We start from the raw sequence: 20,985 nt of genomic DNA, 5'->3' as shown, positions 1-20,985 counted from the left end.
GGAGGCCGAGAGGATGGGGATGCGGCGCGATGGGAATGGGAGATTGGGATTAGGGAGTGCGGCAGTGGTAGGGTTGTATCTAGGGTTAGTACTACTGGGCTTATTGGGTTCTAGGCCTATTGGGCCAAAATTTTGATCAATTTGGTTAATCCGGTTAGCCGAGCCCAATAGCCGAAATGACCGAAATAAATTCGGCCTTTCGATGGCTGGGACCGAACAGCTAACCAAATTTATCGGTCTCGGTCTCGGTCTTTTCGCTTCGGTTCTTCGGTTCGGTCTAAATCTGCCCACCCATAAGTGTTGTACTTGTGTCGAAGCTCCGTCGGCGTCACCTCCGTGTGCTTGGAAAGGAGATCGACCTCCCTAATTGTTGGGAGGTCAAGCTCGAGGTAGAGTATGGCAAACAGCAGGACTCGAGATAGTGTGGCATCAGTAGAGCTTGAGGATGAGTGTGGTGTGAAATTCAAGTAGGGCGGAGAGAAGATCAATGGAGTTGAAGGTGGAAGAAGAGCCCCAAAATGAAACAACATGTAAATATAAATATAGGTGGTCCAAAGTGAAAAGGTTTCTCTACCCCTGGTCCAAGTTGAAATAATGGTAAAGAAAGGTGGCCCAATATGCAATTTAATCTTTATTTAATTCTACAAATATACATGCAAGTATATCTAATCATCACCTCTCACATCATTCCCACAAATATTTTAATAAATATATCTATCATTTTTATAATATTTAATATGTACTTATCAATATTTTTCCATATTAAATCACATGTATCATTTGTTTGTTTTACAATAAGTAGTGATAAACCCTCACGTTTTATTATTTTCTTTTCTTTTTACTCCTAACTTGATCGTCGAAAAAATATATTGAAAATTGTTTAGTAATTCACGCCGCAAAGCGTTGAGAATCGCCTATTATCAAAAAGAAAAGCACGTAAATTGCAATCATACATTTGTAAATGTGCTCTCTAACAAACGCTCAAAGAAACGAAAACTAGTATGAGTGTATGATATTTTTGAGCACGTGGATTTGTAAATAGTGAGTAGAGTCATGCCCCACTCCCAATGATCCCGCAACCACATCCTTGATATGATAGTGCTGAGATATAGATATAAAGTGTTCTTTTACGAAAGTACTCCCTCTATAAAAAGGATAAATCAAACTGTTTAAAATTCTGAATATTAACAATTTTTCAATTTCTTAGTTTCAAAATTCCTAATTGTAGCGTAAATCTGCTTTAAAAAATATCATAAACTTATTAGTTTTTATAAGCTTATTTCAATATAATATTTAATTATGAGAACTTCTGATCGAGTTTATCCTAAAATATCGAACATTCACGATTGTCCCGTCGTAATTTTACACAATCCATTTTTTCTAAAAGATCAACTTCGTACTGCTCTTCTACGAAAATTGAATTAGGGTGTGTTTTTCACGTTAAAATTAGAAGTTTGGTTAAAATTAGAATGATGTATTGGAAAAGTTAGAAATTTATATGTGTAGAAAAGTTTTAATATGATAAAAAAGTTGGAAGTTTGAAGAAAAAAGTTTGGTATTAAACTCGGCCTTAATTTTCGTGAAAATCACGTGTTTTCCCCATCTATCCGAGAGATTTCGTAACGAGTCAAACCGAGAGACCCACCCGACCCGCGTAGGCTTCGTCATCCTCCTCCTCCCCCAACCCGTTCGCGCAGGAGACCCGCAGCGATAGAGAGAGAGAGAGAGAGAGAGAGAGAGAGAGAGAGAGAGAAAGAGAGCGCGCTCTCGCGTCGCGCACAACCAGCCGCCGCGCCGTGGCGCCCCCTCCCCTCCCCTCCCTCCGGTGAGCAGCGCGCGGGCGCGGGGCGATCCCGGCGGGGGGATCCGGCGGCGGTGATGGCGTCGCGGATCTTCGAGTACTTCGTCGTGTGCGGGATGGGCCCGGAGATCCGGACGCTGGACGGCGTCAAGGGCTACCACGGCGTCGACGACATGTACATGCCGGCCTTCCTCGACCAGCTCCCGCCCTCCAGCCACGCGCTCTACCCGCCCCCGCCGCCGCAGCTCCCCACCGTGAGCACCCGCAGATCCCCCGCCCCCTCCCCTCTCTATAACAACCGCCTCGAATCTCGATCTGCTTCGGGCGCTTGTTTGCTGCCCCCCATTTTGTGGTTGGAATGGTGCCGAATTGGTGGTTTTGCGACGAAATGTGCGTGTGCTGTTGTCATTTGTTCGGTATGCGTGCTTGGTAATTAGGAAAACAATTTTATCGTTAGAGGTGAATTCGTGATACTGGCTTGCCCAAATCGGTTGGCTAGTCACTTTGTTGATTTGGTAGGGTTGAAGCGATCGTTTTGATTTAGGCGTTAGTGGCTAGGGTCGCTACTTGCTAGTGCTAGCGCAGTGGAGCATACTGTGATATATAGTCATATAGTAATCAAATTAGAGGCAAAACTAGCTAACCAATAGAGGGTTCCCTTCAACAATTTCCTTCCTTCTTAGATGAACATCATGATGGACATTTCTTTTCATTCATGTTAGTGAAGGAAGAAAAAAATACCAAAATATCTTGAAAGGCATCCCTTGTGGCCTTGCCACTGCAGGCCTTGTAGGGCACGCACTCGTTCTTGGTCTGGTTTTACACTATGTGAGCTGGTGGAAGCAGGAACTCAGTATGTCTTTGGGTAGAGTTGCTGTACATCGAAGGTCACTATTTATTCCATTATGATGCTATTGCTGTGATTGTGATAATGTTATGTATGTGGGCTTATGTTGTTGTAGCATGTACAATTCATGGTTTTATCCCTGCTGCTGTAAGATAATTTTATACCAGCACATATAATTTGTACCGAAAATACTTTTCAGTGTTGGGTGAAATAATGTTTTCAGTAATATATTTTAAAGCAGCACACCAACGCAACCTCGTATGGAATAAAAAAAATATGAGAAATGTAATGCGACTGTTTAGCCATTTGTTTTGTCAGCGATGGATAATACCATGAAATTTTGGCAGAAAGATGAACTTGGGGGGAGTGATTCGTGGTGATATTGTACGCACTATTTTATAGCAACATGTCAATGTTTTGAATTATTTTCCAGATGATACAGTACAAAAGAGAAAACAATTAAAAACAAATGGGTCTTGTAATAATACTTTTGAACTGCTCACTGACAATCGTAATACCTTTGATTCTGTTTATCTCTGCATCTAATTGTTTCGCTATATTTGTGAATCTGAGCCTCTATCATTGACTGGTGATAAATGCAGTGTGTTTTGCCAGCTGGAGTAAGGATATACTCTTCTGGGTTGGATGCAAATGATTTCTCAACCTATCCACGGAGTTATCCCATAGTTTTGACAGGTGCATGCAACGGTTGTTCAGATTGATGATCCTGTCGAAGGCTTGAAGCTGATATTTCCTAAACCTTTTGAGACTGTTTCATTCTTCTAGTTAAAACTGTTATTGGTTACTGTATATAGATTGCTCCCTTACCTTTGTTCTCACTTCTTGTAGAGGGAGATGGCTCAAAAATTTATGTTAGTTGTATTGCATTTCGGGATCCAATTTGTGAAGATATTCTTGAAGCTTACCAAATTCCGGCAAACTCTTTTGCTGATAAATGCATATGCTTTGTGTCCCATTCTCCTAGTTTCCAAGTCCTTCGTGATGCCCTAGAAGAAATATTTGTCCTTTGTTTTTCTCCTGCCGGCTGTAGGTAAACTTCAATGTTCATGCAAGTTGTATATTCTGGTTGGAACCTTCTTATGGTCTAATTTTTGTGTGCTCTGATTTCAGCAAGCCATTGTGGGACATAATATCACATTTGGTGTCAAATGTTCCATTACCAACACCAGGAAAGAATCGTGTTTTATTTGCCATTGAGAATTGCCTTCTTTCTGTGGAGGCTCCTCCAAAAGAATGGCTTCCTCATGCTGATGTATGGCCCCCCTTTTCTATTGTTCTTTTGTTTCTCTACTATATTCCCATTACCATTCACTCCTTAAGCTTGATAGATCCATTTTTAAGCATCCATTGCTTAAATTAAGCTTACTGTGACTGCAGATATCCTTCCAGCCATTGGTGCAGTGCCTAGATGTTGATAAATTAATACAATTATTTACTGCAGTTCTGCTTGAAAGAAGGATATTGCTGCGATCAAATAAGTGCGTCGAATTTTAACAAGTGTTACTTTGGTAGCTGTAACTTGATTCCTGTGCTGATTTAAGGCTTGATGGGTTTCTCTTTTATTCGTAACAATGCAGGTATACACTGTTGACTCTAGTTTCAGAAGCCATATGCCATTTAATATACCCACTTAGGTGGCAGGTAGGTTTGATTCAAAATTTGTCCTTTTTTACTACTAAGTTTTTCCGCAGTTTTCACAAATATGTCAGATGACAATTGCTGAAACTTGCAACTAAAGAGTCATTTGTATTTGTTCCCATAAGTCCCCATTGTTGCTACATTACTACATTACTTGATCATGGAGTGAATTACTCCCAAATTATTCGTCATGCTGCAGCATGTCTACATCCCAATAATTTTCTCTAGTGGGGTTGATTACATAGATGCTCCAACACCCTACATGATGGGACTTCATTCAGGTGTTGACACATCCACAGTGACAATGGATGGTGTAAGTTGGTTCCATTATTTAATACTTTTGTTTTTACTTGCCTCTGTTATTTTGGAGTATTTCACTACTTACATTTAGCACTGTGAAATAAGCCTTCTCACAATTGATTTGGCGAACTGGATTCTTTGCTGACTGAATTGCTTTACTTTTTAGAATGCATGTTTAAATCCATATCTTGATTTATTCACAAGCAAACACTGTCATAATATTCTTCTCATGAATAAGACTAGGTTGATAATGAGCAAGGTATCTTACAAAATTCTTAGAGTGAAAGTATTTTGTCACTCTATCTGAAGAACTTTTGTGCACATACTATTATATGTAGCTTAGGAGCACAATATTTACCTTCCAAAATGTGTGGACAATTTCTCCTTGAAACTAATCTGCTGTTGTATCACCTGACATGTTCACTACGCATATCAAAGTGACCTTAACAAGAGAAGTTGATTTGCCTTTTAGTTCTATGGACCAGATGCTTAGAAATATAGCTTGCTGTACATGCTGAATGCATTTTTCAGACTATGTTGCAATAATTTTTTGTGTTTGCCTATCAATGTAAACTTTTCAATACCTTGTTACTTGTTGTATTGCATATTGAACCACTCTGATGAGCTACAATGATGTAATTCCAGGTTGTGGTGGTAGACCTCGAATACAATCGGATTACAACCTCAGAAGAAATCCCTCCAATACCAGAGACTGAACATAATTTCTTGCGTGGTGAGATATTAAAACTACTACAGCCCAATGTAATGGGTATTGATTACATGAAAATCAACCTTGGCAGTATGGGTGACCATTCTCTCCGGACTGGCACAAAATCATGGGGGCAGGAACATGATTTTCAGCTTAGGTAATTTTACTATACTTTGTTTAACATGTAACTGTGCATGATTTCAAATTTATATGATGCTCACGGTTCACGTAAGCATGGTAGGCCTGGTACTAGTAGGACAGAATCATACTAACATTCAGTTGAATATAGACCTGGTGTCTTGCTAGCGTTTCTTGGACGTAAGACTAGTAACTTACACAAAATACATATAGTTTCAAATTAATACAATTTCATGGTAGGTCTAATTCTAGTAGCATAGAATTATGCTCAATTGAATGTAGGTCTAGTATCTTGCTAGCATTCTATTGGTCATGCCTTGTAACATACACAAAAATATGATAAGTTTAATTCAATTCCTGCACAAGCATAGATACACATAAAAGTGAATAATTTGACTATTTTACTTGATTCTTTCTTGTCCCATGGGACCAGCAGGTGTGCATAAAGAGTTAAAGACTATTCGCAATTACACAAACACAACAACCTCAAAACCAGATCATGCTAAATCATTAGAAATTGGAAAAAAAAGGAAGCATGCTCAACATGTCATATTGGGAGCTTAGGATTCTTCACGATGCATTGTTTTATTGCAAGTTAACACAATATACTGCGACTAACATGAGCTTTTATACTACTGTGGTAGTCATGATTGAAATTCTGGGACTTTCATTCTCTGTCAGTTAAAAATTATCATTGGAACAATCTTATCAGCTGATGTTCTGCATTTATGCAGGTTGATTTTCTTAAGATTCTTTGCCTTGATTATGAGCGGTTACCGTAACTTCATTGTAAGTTATGTCTAATATGTTTTCTGCCAGCTACTGACCTTGTTCCATATTATAAGTCATTTTTGGGTTTGCCCTAAATCAAACTTCAAGTTTGACCAAGTTTTTAGAAAACCATAGCAACATCTAGAACACCAAATTATTTTCACTAAACCCATCATTGGATATATTTTAATAATATACTTCTTTTGTGTTAGAAATGTTGTTATGCTTTTCTATAAACTTGGTCAAACTTGAAGAAGTTTGACTTGGGAGTTAGGGCAAACCTAAAATGACTTATAGTATGTAACGGTGGAAATATTTGTCTAAAAGGCTCGAGTTGTAACTTGTTTGAGTTTTGTTTTTAGGATAATGCTTCACCAAGTGGTTTCAATACTCAAGCATTTCTTAAAAAGCGTTCACGTGCAACTAATCAGCCTGTTGAGTCAATGTCAATGGTATGCTTACTACTCCTGTTCTACCTTTTCTTTTGGTTTCTTTTTGGCTGTTTGTTATTATTATCTAAATGTGATGCTTTCATCAATGACCATTTCAATTATTAGACATTTCAAGAAATATGAAAAATAAAAGGTGAACCTGGACAACTTTTAGTTTCTTAAGCTGTTTTAAGTCATAAATTCTAACGGTACTAGTCTCAGCTCTGGACCTGGAGTTGGGATCTTTTTTTCTCTTTTTGCTCTGTACTTCTGAAATTTTGAGTTCACTTCGATTTCATCTGGTACATTAGATACTGCGGTCTTCATGTATGAAAATGTCTCATACACCTGTTGAACATGTCCAGATTCAAACAAATTCTGGTTTTTCTTTGTTGATGCTACATGAAAATTTTCCGTTGTACTATAATGATTCATACACCTGTTGATATATAGTGTGCACCCAAGGTTCAAACTTCATAAGTTTTTATCAACAATTACTCAATTAGTTTAGCAATGTCTCATGATTTTGTGTTATACAGAATAAATTATAAGAAACTAATGGTCAAGTTTTAGTTTTATAGACTGCACTGAGTCAAACTGCGCCTTGTAAAAGTCAATGAGGATTGAGGAGTATTTATTTATTTTTCTCGATTATTCTTAATCCTACAAATAGCTAACTAGAGTTCTCTAACTTTATGTTATGTGCCTGGAGGTACTTTAATGTTAATATTCTAAAGTCAATTTGATTGTATCCATTGTTAATAAACTACAAAATTTCATGATTATTTGGCAGATTATGCAGTTTATAGAGACACAAGGATTCTTGGATTATCTGGAAAGATGCAACAATGCAGAAGAAAACACCAATAACCTTCTTGATAAGTTGCAGGATGCAACTGGGAGAGGACAAAACCCTCTGGCAATATTTCCTTCTCATGTTGCTGATCCTGAGATCATAACAATAGCTGATTCTGAGACTGGAGGTTCAGGTACTTAATCTCTATTTGATTTCTTTTTTACACTGGTATGCTCTCCAAATGTGTGTGTCAAAATTGCCAAAATGTGCTGTCTAGAAACAAATACTATCAGTCATACAAAAAAAAATACTGAAGGATATATATATGCCCATTAAGCATCATTTGTTTACTGTTAGAGGCCAGTTTGCCTTCATTACCCTGCATCACTTTGCTGATTAAAATAATGTTGGCAAATGGCAACTTAGTGAAGCCGTTAGAATAATGTTGGGATTGTTCTACAACCAACTAAAATTCTTTAGAGAAACCAACAGTATTTGACCTTTTGTGTTCAATTTGTTTATTTAAATGAAGGAACATTGTAATATTGAATTTTCGAATCTACTCCACGTCAAGGTCCATGTTTTATTTAATAATGCCTGTGGAGTGGGGGCTGATAATTCTGTAATTTCTGGTGTTTTCGGATTGATAATTGAGTAATTGACCACACGTGTTTACAGAAGCAGGTAAACGATTCTGCTATAAAAGGTTTCCAACAAACGCAAGGACAGAAGAACAAGAAGAAAAACGCAAATCAATTCTAGCAGTAGCTAGTGGGGCTAGTAAGCAAGTACCAAAGTAAGATTACATGCCAAGATTTTCCTCTGTTATTCTTTCCGTTGACTATAAATTTATAACTGCAATGTATACTTTCAGCTCTCCCTCAATTCCAACTATTGGAGGTGGTCCAAAGGTAGAAAGTTTGAGTCCTAGAGAGAGGGCGGTAAGTCATACATACTGGGAAATAATCTTTCCATTGTTTCTCTACATGCATGACAGGGTAACTATTTTGTTTTTACAAAATATTATTTTCTATTTTTCAACAGGCGGAGAGAGAAAGGATGGTTCTAGATATAAAAGTAAAGCTTCAGGTAATAAGCTGATTCATCTCAATTGTTCCAACCGATTGAGTTTCATATGTTCTTGGCAACACTTTTAACTTGTGATTATCATGTTCCGTAAGTATTTGCAAAATGAAGCTTTTATGGACTATCAAAAGCATGGTTAAAGCCATTGGATGCCATACTTTATTTTTTTTAAGTGATTTATTATATTTATTATATTCTGACAAAAAAATACTGTGAAACTGATGATTAAAAATAAAACAAGAAAGAGGACCATAGCCAAGTTGGAATTGGAAGCTGCAGCACTTACTCCAAAGTATGAAGTAATTACATCGCACCTTTATTGATTTGTTTGTTTTGAACTACTTAGTGAAGAGTCTTATATCATTTAAACCCTTGTTAAGCCAAAAGCCACATGCCCTATTATTGTCAAGCTTAGTGGCAGGAGACATGCAATAGGAACTTTTTTCTCTAGATATTCTCGTAGGCTGCCATCACTGCTATAAAAACCATAGCTGTGATAGTGTGAAAGTGGTTTACAGGTAGCGTCAGAGGTTCAGAACTGTAATAGGGCCATTATAGCCTGCGAATTAAAATAGTGATATTCAGGTAGTTCCATATGTTGTCCAGCCTTCTAAATATTCTCCAAAAAGGTAAAACCCCTCTTTTAAATAGAAAATGCTATTCAGATGATTCCATCTTAGGCAAGAGATTACCATCATCATATAACTGGCTCATGCATAAACAATACATATTCATGCTTGACATATTGCACATCACAAATTGTGAGCATATCATCGAGCATCTGCCCTTTTATTTTCAGGGACTGTGGCTTCGTCTTCTGAGACTTGGAGCAACTGAGGATCCCCTTTCATCATTTGAATATGGCACCATTCTTGGTATCTTGAAGTTTCAGTCAAACCATAACATTGCGTACTCTATTTATCTATGGCTGCCATACCTTCCCATTTCCCAACATAACTTTTATTTCTCTTTGCAGCTTTGATTGAGTCTGACGCAGAAGGCATTGGGGGTAGTGGCTTTGTTGAGTGCATCAGAGAGCATATTCATTCGGTAATCTGGATAAGCAATCAGTGAATGTATACCTTGGCATTTTCTGATCCACATTATATCCAACTAACTTCTCTACCTTTTAGGGTTGGCAATGCCGATTAACTGATGAACAGTTTATTGCTGTAAAAGAACTGGTGAGATGAATTTCTTGTTTCACTGTCCCACACTCTGCTAGATATAGACACTTTTGTTCCCCTTAGAACCGGTAAATACCTGTTCAAGGTAGTCGTTTCATGTTAGTATATTTTAGCTGGCAGGTGTACACTAGCTGCTATGCTTTTTTTTCTCTATCCGATTGTCATTGTCATATTTGTACTGCTGTTCTTTTTTTTTTTAAAAAAAAGAAAGACATCAAATTCACATAAATACATCTTCACCACTATGGAGGCTATGCAAAGTTTTTCTAATTTACAAGAGTAAGTTTTGGATACATGCAGACCTATCAATAATTCAATGTGCTTATTTTTCTCCGTGTGTCATATTGGTTGTTTTTGAACAATCTCATAATTCTCTCTGCATACAGCTCAAGACGGCTATAACTCGTGCCAACTCCCGCAATGACATGCTAACCATCAGAGATGCTCTTGAAGTTTCTGCTGAAATGTATAAGAAGGACCCAAACAATGTTCAAGACTATGTCCAGCGTCATCTATTGTCCCTGCCAGTATGGGAGGAACTTCGGTATGTTGTATGAGACAATTTGATCATATTTGTTTTGAAATTTATCTTAATTTCCTGATTTGCAATCAATTTGTCGTGTCATTCTCTGTATCTATGAATGTGGCCACATTAAGCTTGAAAGAACATGGTAGCTTGTCATGCCATTTAGCTTATTAATCTCAAGTTATCTTGCTACTTTAGAAACTACAATGCTAAGCTGAAGAAACTGAGGGTGTTTGTGATTTGAGTCGACTTGAGGTACTGTAGGTTCAGTTTTGTCCTTACATAATACTCCCTCCATCTACTTTTGGTAGTCATATTTCCAAATCTGAAAAATTTATTTTTGATAGGCATATTTCAATTCAACAACCTTTCATCTTAATGACTTTCTCGAATTTAATGCATGACTCTCCATTCTTCCACACAAGATTGGCTACATGGGCGTCGAGAAATGTAAATATTGATGAATCGCTTGTTTACGAGGAATGAGTAGTAGCATGTTTAAATGGATGATAAGTAGAATTACTTATCCTTGGTCTGTGTGCCAAGATGAAATATGACTATCAAAAGTAGATGGAGGGAGTAAGGCTGTGTTCGCATGCACCTTTTCCCATCCCCTCTCCCTCGTTTTCCGCGCGCACGCTTTTCAAACTGCTAAACGGTGCTTTTTTTGCAAAAAGTTTCTATACGAAAGTTGCTTAAAAAAATCAAATTAATCCAGTTTTGGAAAAAAATAGCTAATACTTAGTTAATCACGCGCTAATGGACTGCTCCGTTTTCTGCGCTTACTGTTCCTGGATGGGAACAAGCCACTGCGAACACAGCCTAAGTAGTTATGGAATTGGAAGAGGATGGAAAAAGTTTGCATAAATTCAAATAAGTATTACCTGTCATAGTAGCATGCATATCCAACTAGCTTGTGCAGCTGACTGCTGTCTCTGGATCAAATACTCAATTAGCTTGTGTATACTGCTGTCTCCAAAGCATGCTAAAGGTGTATCAGTTATTAATTTTTGATCTGTTAATTGTTAATGATAGGATATTCCACATGGTTACACTACTTGAAGAGTTTTACCAATCGGCGGTTGCCTTGCTTTGTTTTCTGGGTTTATTTTCATGTTACCTGTTTCAGATTCACTTTTGATATGACGCATCAATTCATTTCTCTTGCAGTTTCTGGGATGGCTATTTTGAATACTTGATGGAGAATTGTTCGAACAAGTATGTTGCGATTTGCCTGCTCTTATGTTCCTGTATTTATTTTGTTCAGTCTGTCTCAACACCATGCATGTATTCCTGGTGCAGCTTAAGAATGCTAACTGATAGCATGGAGATATGATTTTTCCTTTTTATACTTTCATTTTCCACACTTAAGAAATTTATATAATCAAAATATTAGCTTAAGTTGGCTGAACTAAATCACGAAAAATGTTTTGATGGCATCAAATATTCTGCCTTTTACTATTGGTCAGGTTTTAGTACAGCTCGTTTACACTGAGGAATTTTAGTATAATTGCATAATTATCATCTCATCTTTTATATCTTCTTTTTTTCTCAGGTCAACAAATTATGTAACATTAGTTACTGCACAGCTTATTGTCATGGCAACTCACATGGTACTTGAAATCTTTCACCTTATTTATACTCTTGGTAAAACAATTGCATTTAACTGTCCTGACTTGTTTATTTTCCACCAACAATGGAGGCCGGACTGGGACTATCTGATATTGATTCTTGGAATATGATTGAGAAAATAGCTGAGAGAAACAACTTGGGTTACAAGCAGCTCGTGAGTCAAACAACACCAGATTTTTTTTTTTTTTTGAAAATTTGATTGTTTTGAATACCTTTTCTTAACCATTCTTAAACCCTCCTCAGATCAAACTTAGAGCATTGCTCACACATCTGCAACAACTGCGCATTGGCTATTGGGGAGTCGCTACAGGGAAAGGACAACAACCGCCATCATATGGCATGGCTTCCCCCCGTGCGCTTGATGTATCTGATGAAAGCCAACAACCTGCCGAGGCATCTGGATTGGGTCGAAATTGGGTGCAAAGCATGTTTAGTAGGGACAGAAGCTTAAGGGCTAGCTCTTTCAACCGAACTAGTAAGCTTTTTGCTACTATTACCTCTCCTGCTTTTAGGACCCGAGTACAGTATGTTAGTGATTACTTTATCCACATCTCTCTAATATGGTGAATGTCGCCCAATTATTTCAGATGAAGTGAAGGTTGGTGCTACTGCAGGCAAAACTGACCTACCTGCTGCACAAAAGAAAATTCAAACAAATATGAGGACCCTTAGAGGACATACAGGTGCTATTACTGCTCTTCATTGTGTAACAAGGAAAGAGGTTTGGGATCTTGTTGGTGATCGTGAAGATGCTGGCTTTTTCATCAGTGGAAGCACAGATTGCACGGTTAGGCTAAGCTTCATGCGTTTCGTTCCTTATTTTCATTCATTTGTTGCTCAAAATCGTTGTTCCCTTTGTTATCAGTCACTCCATCACATAGAAAGGGTTTAGAGTACCTAAGCGTGTTGTGTTCTCCCAAATTTTGCTGATATTACAAAAAAAAAAAGAAGCTTTGCATGGAAAAGGCAAAGGTTTTATGATTAAAGTTTTGCTAGGCAAATTAAGACATTCACCATGGCACTCTTGATAATACCAGATTATGTGATATTGTGTTACTTTGTGTGTTTTTTTAGAGTAGTATTGGCCCATAAGTTTTTCTCAAATTTATTAAGAGACAATTTAAAGCCTTTTTGTGTTGTCGACCTGTTCTGAAGTACTCCCTCCATCCCAAGTTACAGTGTGCATACTTTTTTTATGCTAAGACCAAGGAGAGAACGCGTTAAGGGAGTTTGTTACTATTATGCCCCTAATTAAGCACACAGTTATGTATTTAATCTGATCGCTTCACTGGTTTGCATGCTCTGTGCGCATAGGCTGTGGCAGTTTGCATGCTTGCATCAGGAAAGGGTAATATTGGGAGATAGTGAATCAAATTGAAGATGTGCCTTGTATACTGGGACACCAGCCAGAAAATTAGACGCCCTCTGATCATAATTGAAAAAAATGGACTGGTGGATGACCCGGTGAACCCCTCGGTTCACCGGTCCAGCGGTCGGACCGGCTGGTCGGACGGTCGAACCGCGGTTTAATAAAGTAAAGTCATCTACCATGTATGTTTTAATTATTGCACACAACGGCACGAGGTGCGATGGTCATGGCAGTTGGCTTCTATCCTAGCGATCGGAGGTCGAATCCCCTCTGCGCGCCTTTGCAAGGCATTTTTTGCAAAAAAAAAAAAATCATTGTCTTGCCAGGCTGAAGAACTAAATGGGCCTTCGTGTGGCCCATTTACACCCTCTCATGTCTTAGCCCGGTACGACTGCCAGCGGTTTATTGTCCGGTTCAAACCGGTTCGATTACATGTTTGGTCTTTCTATTGAACCGAACCGTGCTAACCTCTGGTTCCGGTTTTTTCCGGTCAAACTGCCGGTCCGGTCCAGTTTTTTCCACTATGCCTCTGATCTGGGATGGAGGGAGCACATTAAACCAGATTGCGAGACCAAAATATACCTAGCATGACTAGTAAAATGCCTGCTGTTGACTTTTTTGTTCACTTTGTTTGTTTCTGGCCAGTTACTTGTAGAACATGGCATGCCACAACCATGCAAGTCTGTGGTTCATTCCAAGCAAAAACTTGGTTTGCCGAGAAATGAAGCAAAGATCAGCATGCTGCCAAGGTAGTGGCATGTCAGATTGTCACATTTCTGGAGGAAACAAAACTGCCCGAATTGTATTTCTAAAATCTGTTATTGGGTTTGAAGATAAGAACTGGCTGATGTCTTAGTTTCGATTAAAAAGTATCAAAACATGAATTTCATGTTCGATTGTTCCTAAACCAGTAAACTGGCCATAGTTTGAGAAAACAAAATTGGGCTAATCTAGCTTGTATTTGGCTGGTTACTGCCAGGTTGTGAATCATGTGTAGTAGGGGCTATCTGTATATTCAATTTCGTTTTAGAAATTGCTTCTATAAATTCCTGTGAAAATACATGCATCTATTCTGCAACCTTAATCTTTGTAAATTTATCAATGCTGTTTGTGTTCTAATGTAAGTACAATTAGCCAGTTTACAGCTTGTTTGGTATCGTTAACATTGCTTAACGTGCATGTTAGTGTGCAATGATTATTCAGGACCTTAATTGCATCACTATCAAAGCCTCTACATCTTGAAATTAAATGAGATTCATGTATACTTCATATGGACTATGCTGCTATAGGCTTATAGCATTTCTAGTCATTCTATATTATTATATTTTGTATGCTCCATCTTTACTTATACAGCTTGTAGCTAATGCTGCATTACTAGGAAATCTGTTGCTCAGGAAAAATTCTTGTGGATATTTTACTGATACTTTGTTTATGTACATTTTACAGGTAAAAATATGGGATCCAAGTTTGCGTGGTTCTGAACTTCGGACAACACTTAAAGGGCACACTAGGTAGAAATCATCTAAGTTAACCAGTTCAATGAAATATGCACTATCACCATCGTAGTTCACTGTGTTGTGAACTAACTAGATCTGCTTATCTCGGACATAATAATAGTTGTGGACAAATTAATTAAATGTCATGATTTCTGTCAATTTTGGCCTTGTACATCAATGAACTTGAACCATCTTGTAAGTGCCCATTTGATTTGGACTCTACTACTTTGGATATTCCAATTCGAGTTAAGTCCAAAGATTTCTGTAAGAAATCTTCCTTGACAGAAAATGTGCATATCCAAGATGCAGCTCTAAAATTAGCTTTGTATTTAGTGGTATTATCCATTATATTTTCCATTGTCGAGTGTGTTGTGTTAGATCTAAAATCCTACTTAACCAAGGAATTTGCCAAATTTTCTTGGTTTTTTGGCTGTGCATTGGATCATGAAGTCTACATTTATTTCTAAGCATGAGTAGTTGAGTTCTGCAAATAAATTTGTTCTAGCTCTATTGCACAGAATGTTACATAGAGCAGTATCATAAAATAGGTTGGATCATCTTGAATTGTAAAGTTCTTATGAAGTGCAATAGTGTATGAATGGCATTACTGTTTGTTTGTCTTGTCTCTTTCAAGAAGTGAGCGATTTGTAGTGAATTTAAGTTTCTTTGACTTTCTCCACAGGATTTTCCCATCCATTATTTATCCAGCTTGATGACAATAATGTACTTTCTTTTTTTGTAGGACAATTCGAGCAATTAGTTCAGATCGTGGTAAAATTGTTTCTGGAGCTGATGATCAATCTGTCATAGTCTGGGATAAGCAAACTTTTAAACTTTTGGAGGAACTTAAGGGTCATGATGCACCGGTCAGAATCCTCCCATGCCATGGCAATCTTTGACAATATTTTTTTTTCTAGTCTTTGTGCCACTGACATGTCGTAAGTGACAACTAATGGATTGCCTCCAAAATAGAAAAAAGTATGGAAAATATGACATATGTTAGATACAAGAAATACCAGAGAGTTGTCTTTATCTGATAAAATATAAGAGATTATTTATCATTTTAGTATATATATGTTCATATTTCTACCCAAATGTTTGTGTGCAAACTTTCTTTATATATATATTTTTAGATATTCTTTTGAAATGTACAAGTGCAAATTGAAAATGGGGTAGCGGGATGTTGCTACACCAAACATTACTTATAACATTCGCTTCCAAAATATCCTTATCCAGTCTTACACTTTTTGACACTGCTGCAGGTTAGTTCTGTCCGGATGCTCTCAGGAGAACGTGTTCTTACTGCATCTCATGATGGCACTGTCAAGATGTGGGATGTACGTACCGATACTTGTGTTGCTACTGTGGGTCGTTGTCAAAGTGCAGTTCTCTGTATGGAATATGATGACTCAACTGGAATTCTAGCAGCTGCTGGAAGAGATGTGTATGTACATCTTCTTAACTCCAACATGTTTCAAGATACATTAATTTTTTTAAAAAAGGAGTAAATTGCAGTTTGGGTCACATTTTATTGCCAAAATTTCACTTTGGACCACCCTTTGCCTAGACTTTCACTTTGGTCCAAGTAAGTTTGCATTCCACCTTTGGGCCACCCCAATTATCTTCTCTAGCCATGCTTAGTCTCTTATCCTGCAAAGATAGGGTTTGCATATATGTAGAAGAGCTCGCCAGCGTGCTAGAGTCGATGTGCTGGAGGTAGTTGATGTACTGAAGTTGGTTTGGGGTGGTCCAAAGTGTAACAAAAGGCAAATTTACCTAGTCCAAAGTGAAAAAACTGAGTAAAGGGTGATCCAAAGTGAAATTTCAGTAATAAATGGTGTCCCAAAGTGCATTTCACTCAATTTTAAATTCACTTGAGCAACTTGGGTTGCAATTTAATGTAAAAAAAAATAATTCCATCTTCAGGGTGGCACATGTCTGGGATATTCGTTCCAGTAAGCAGATGTTCAAGCTCCAAGGGCACACAAAGTGGATAAGGTAATGTCTAACCGCAGTTATGGGTGGGTGGGTCGGAGCAACTTGCACCCGTAATCTACAGATGCTTACACAAATTTTGGTTGATTGAAGATCAATGAGGATGACGGGTGAAACCATAATAACTGGGAGTGATGATTGGACGGCTAGGGTGTGGTCTCTTACCCGAGGAACATGTGACGCTGTGTTAGCATGCCATGCTGGCCCAATACTCTGTGTTGAGTACTCACCCTCAGATAAAGGAATCATCACGGGTATGTGACCATTGCTTATTTTAAAACTGGGGAGCTGAGCTCTATCACATATCCACTGTACTCTACAGTATTCATCATCAAATAATGCTCTTCATGTCAAATGAGTCTGATCCTTAATTAACATCCCAGGTTCCTCTGATGGGCTTATACGTTTTTGGGAAAATGAAGGTGAGATCTTCTGCATTTGTTGTTTGGTGCTCTTTTGGGAAATTCTGATCTTGTGCCTTTTATGTACACACAAGAAGCATGCCTTGTATGTACCCATGGGATGACTTCTTCAAGAAAGAATATGATACTAGCTAGAACTAGGTGTATTTTTTTTTAAAGTAGAAACACTAACGTCTCAACCTTGAGTTGAAGAGGACTCAAACCATGGTGGTGGGGTATTAGTGTATTACGACCGCACCTCCCATCAGCTAGTTGAACACAGGTAACCATGTGTTTGTATTTCTATGAAACTTGTCTACAATGGAGTCTGCATTAGCTGTAGACAGATCAAGACAGTGAAGACTTGAGGTAGAACAATGCTAGCTGGAGGGGACTGATTAGGGGATAAGGGCAGCTAAAAATTCTGCCTAGGGAACAGAATAGAGCTGGACTTTGGGCTAGGGGCTTACTTGTTCATCTTTGTTTAATTAAAAAAGATACATAATTCTTTGCTTAATTAAAAAAGATACATAATTCTTTGTTTAATTAAAAAAGATACACAATTCTTTTTTACATTTACTGGTATCTGTTCAATGGTAGGTGGTAGCCTCATCTTATTTTGTTATGGTTTTGAAATTCGTACATGCAGTACTATGATCTACCACCTGTTAGTGCATAAAAGAGATATCAAATTATACATGTGGTGAACTGGTGATTGATAGTCCAGCATTTTCATTCTCTTGTAGGAGGAATAAGATGTGTCAAGAACCTTACGCTTCACTCGGCATCTGTTCTGTCCATTAGTGCCAGTGATCATTGGCTAGGAATAGGTGCTGCTGACAACTCTATGTCTCTTTTCCATCGTCCGCAAGAAAGATTCGGGGGTTTCTCAAATACAGGATCAAAAGTTGCAGGATGGCAGCTTTACAGAACTCCCCAGAAAACTGCTGCTATGGTATGAAACTGTTTCTCACTATCAGTTATGTCCGTAGCATGGCCTTGTGTTGGCAATTGTTTACATAATCAATTATTTCTCATGCCAGTTCGAATATATATATATATATATATATATATATATATATATATATTATATATTTCTCATGCTTGATCATGAAGATAAGCATATTCAACAAATGATGTTCATATTTAATCTTTTTGAAGCATCATTGCAAGTCCGTACCGTGCTTAAATTGTGAGGTTAACAATAGTGTGCACTGATATACTCCCTCTATCTCAAAATATAAGAGATTTTGGAGGGATGTGACATATCCTAGTAATATGAATCTGGACAGGCTTATGTTTAGATTTGTAGTACTAAAATGTGTAGCATCCCTCCAAAATCCCTGATACTATGAGACGAATAGAGTATTACAAGAAAGCTAGAGCGCAAAGTGTAGGATTTAATAGTTCATGGGCTCATGGCTAAGTTGCTTTTGAGTTCGCAAGGGACAAAATGCATGTTTTTCTGAGAAGTCTGTCATGTTGAAGTTCAAAGAAAATGCTTGTAACAAAAACAAACTTAGTTATACATCGTTGTGTTTCTCCTTTAATTTGGCATATTATGTTGTTAAGTCCTCAATTTTGCTTTTGACAGGTGAGATGTGTAGCATCGGACCTGGATCGGAAAAGAATCTGCAGCGGTGGTCGCAACGGACTTCTTCGGCTTTGGGATGCCACCACGAGTATCTAAGTTATACCAGGACCCATGTCCATGTAAAGAAAATGTCAATTGCACTGTTGTGTTTGTTGTATGTTATTAATTTTTTAGTGGCCCTCTGTATAAATAATATAGGAACTCTATATAAGTTCCATCCATTTTTGTAATCTCAAAAGACCTGCCCAGATACCTCGAGTGGAATTTTGTGTATATTTAGAAGAAAATTTATTGTTCTAGCCCATCCTCAGCTGATCCCCTTTGTCGCTTTTTTTTCTAGTTCTATGTTCTATGCTCATCTTAAAACCCATGTGAATGAGCTCAACGTGTCACAAGTGCTCGAGTAAGTCCATCTGTCCATGGGAGGCTACTACCCGTATCGTGCTTATTATCACTTACTTCCTCCGTTTTAAATTGTTTGACACAGTTAACTTTTTAAGCACGTGTTTGACCATTCGTCTTATTCAAAAAAAATTAAGTAATTATTTATTTTTTTTCATATCATTTAATTCATTGTTAAATATATTTTTACGTATACATATAGATTTACATATTTTACAAATTTTTTTAATAAGACGAACGGTCAAACATGTGCTAAAAAGTTAACGGTGTCAAACATTTTAAAACAGAGAAAGTATTTCTTCGGCATGCTACTGCCGTCTGCGGAGGATATGCTTCGCCTATAGATGGCCAAAGGGCCCGCCCGGCACGGCCCAGCAGCCATCGGGCTGGCACGGCTCGATAGGCACTTCGTGCCGGGCCGTGCTGGCCCATGGGCTGCACTTCCCGCCCAGGCATGGCCCACCAGCTGTTGGGCCATGCTGTGCCGGCCCGAAGGCATGGGTGGTCCATCGGACTTTTTTTTAATAAGTCTATTTTTCGTCCCTTCTCTTTGGGTTATTTCATATGTATAACTAAATAAGTCTGTTTTTCTGTCCCTCCTCTTTAGGCTGACATATATATAGCTAAAATAAGTCTATTTTCTGTCCCTCCTCTTTGGCTAACATGTATAGATAAAAAAAGTCTATTTTAGATCACTATTCTTTCGTCCATGGCATATAATATGTCTATTTTTACTCCCCTATTTTTTTTTGTGTATCGGGCCTAGTTGCCGGCCCATCGTGCCGGGCCGGCCCGGCCGTGCCGGGCCTGCCCAACGTGCCGGTGGAGGGGACCAGGCACGGCACGGTGGTCGAGCTGGGCCGGCACGAGCCCGACCTCCGTCGGGCCGTGCTGTGCTTGGGCCGGGCCAAAATACCGTGCCATGGGCCGGACAGTCGAGCCTCGGACCTTTTGGCCATCTATAACTTCGCCACATGTACACCCAGTGCTTTCATCCATGCCTCCTCCCCGAGAGAGAGACAAGACAAACACCGGTGCCTGTGAAAGTTTAACAAGGGCCAGACACGCTTACAAATTTTACACGACAATCAGCAGCAGTCTCCTCCATACCCATTGGCTCACGCGCTATATCAAGGTCCGCCGTTTCCTTTACTTATATCACTGCTGTAAACCTGGTAGTAGCATCCAAAGTCCTTATAACGGGGAAAATATGTGGTGGAAACCACATATAAGTGGTGTGGTGGAAACTTATAAATTATCGTTCGATTGAAAAATGGACATCTTAGATTCGTTCACGTCATCAGTACAAGTAAAAATTTTACTTACGGGTTTACTCATGAGTAAATTTTTTTACTCGTAATAATGTGGACGAATCTTGGACGTCCATTTTTCGATCCAACGGTAGTTTTCAAGTTTCCACCACATATGTGGTTTCCACCGTATATTTTCTTCTTATAACTAGCCATGTACATTATGAACATTAGCCACAAGACATTAAATACCAAAAATTGCCATAAAATAATAAGATAATAAAACACAAATGCACACTAGAGGATGAGAATGTCTTTAGGGTATGGTGGGGCCCATTTTAAAATAGAATCTTTTTTTATATATAGATGTGTGATCTATCTTAATATCCATTCTTACCTTTTTGCAAGCACAATAAGGTGATGTAGGCGAGCTTTATAAGTTGTCACGTTATATCTGTGCTTATGTGTAGGAGAGAGGAGATGAGGTGAGCTTTATAAGTTGAAAAGAAAAGCGGGCTACAGATTTATAGTCAAATGTAACACAAGCTCCAATAAACCATACGAGATATGTGGGTTAGATATTAGATATTAATGC

General features: G+C 38.3%; 1 protein-coding gene across 1 annotated transcript; it reads left to right on the top strand.

The window, feature by feature from the left end:
- The first annotated feature begins 1,702 nt into the window (after positions 1 to 1,702).
- Positions 1,703 to 19,040, top strand: LOC127769999 (DENN domain and WD repeat-containing protein SCD1). The gene is made up of 31 exons (XM_052295671.1): positions 1,703 to 2,055; positions 3,251 to 3,344; positions 3,498 to 3,699; positions 3,780 to 3,921; positions 4,047 to 4,147; positions 4,247 to 4,310; positions 4,507 to 4,620; positions 5,253 to 5,473; positions 6,189 to 6,243; positions 6,588 to 6,677; positions 7,450 to 7,645; positions 8,131 to 8,248; positions 8,327 to 8,393; positions 8,497 to 8,541; positions 9,338 to 9,413; positions 9,515 to 9,588; positions 9,672 to 9,722; positions 10,112 to 10,269; positions 11,422 to 11,469; positions 11,807 to 11,864; positions 11,954 to 12,037; positions 12,127 to 12,358; positions 12,471 to 12,670; positions 14,699 to 14,763; positions 15,491 to 15,614; positions 16,011 to 16,192; positions 16,675 to 16,746; positions 16,837 to 16,997; positions 17,127 to 17,165; positions 17,891 to 18,099; positions 18,739 to 19,040. The coding sequence occupies exons 1-31, from the start codon at positions 1,879 to 1,881 to the stop codon at positions 18,832 to 18,834; spliced, it is 3,615 nt and encodes a 1,204-aa protein (XP_052151631.1). The 5' UTR covers positions 1,703 to 1,878; the 3' UTR covers positions 18,835 to 19,040.
- The last annotated feature ends 1,945 nt before the right edge of the window (positions 19,041 to 20,985 follow it).

This window comes from Oryza glaberrima, chromosome 1 (assembly GCF_000147395.1).
Source record: "Oryza glaberrima chromosome 1, OglaRS2, whole genome shotgun sequence".
Classification (NCBI taxonomy): domain Eukaryota; kingdom Viridiplantae; phylum Streptophyta; class Magnoliopsida; order Poales; family Poaceae; genus Oryza; species Oryza glaberrima.
This window is presented reverse-complemented; position numbering and strand designations above follow the sequence as displayed.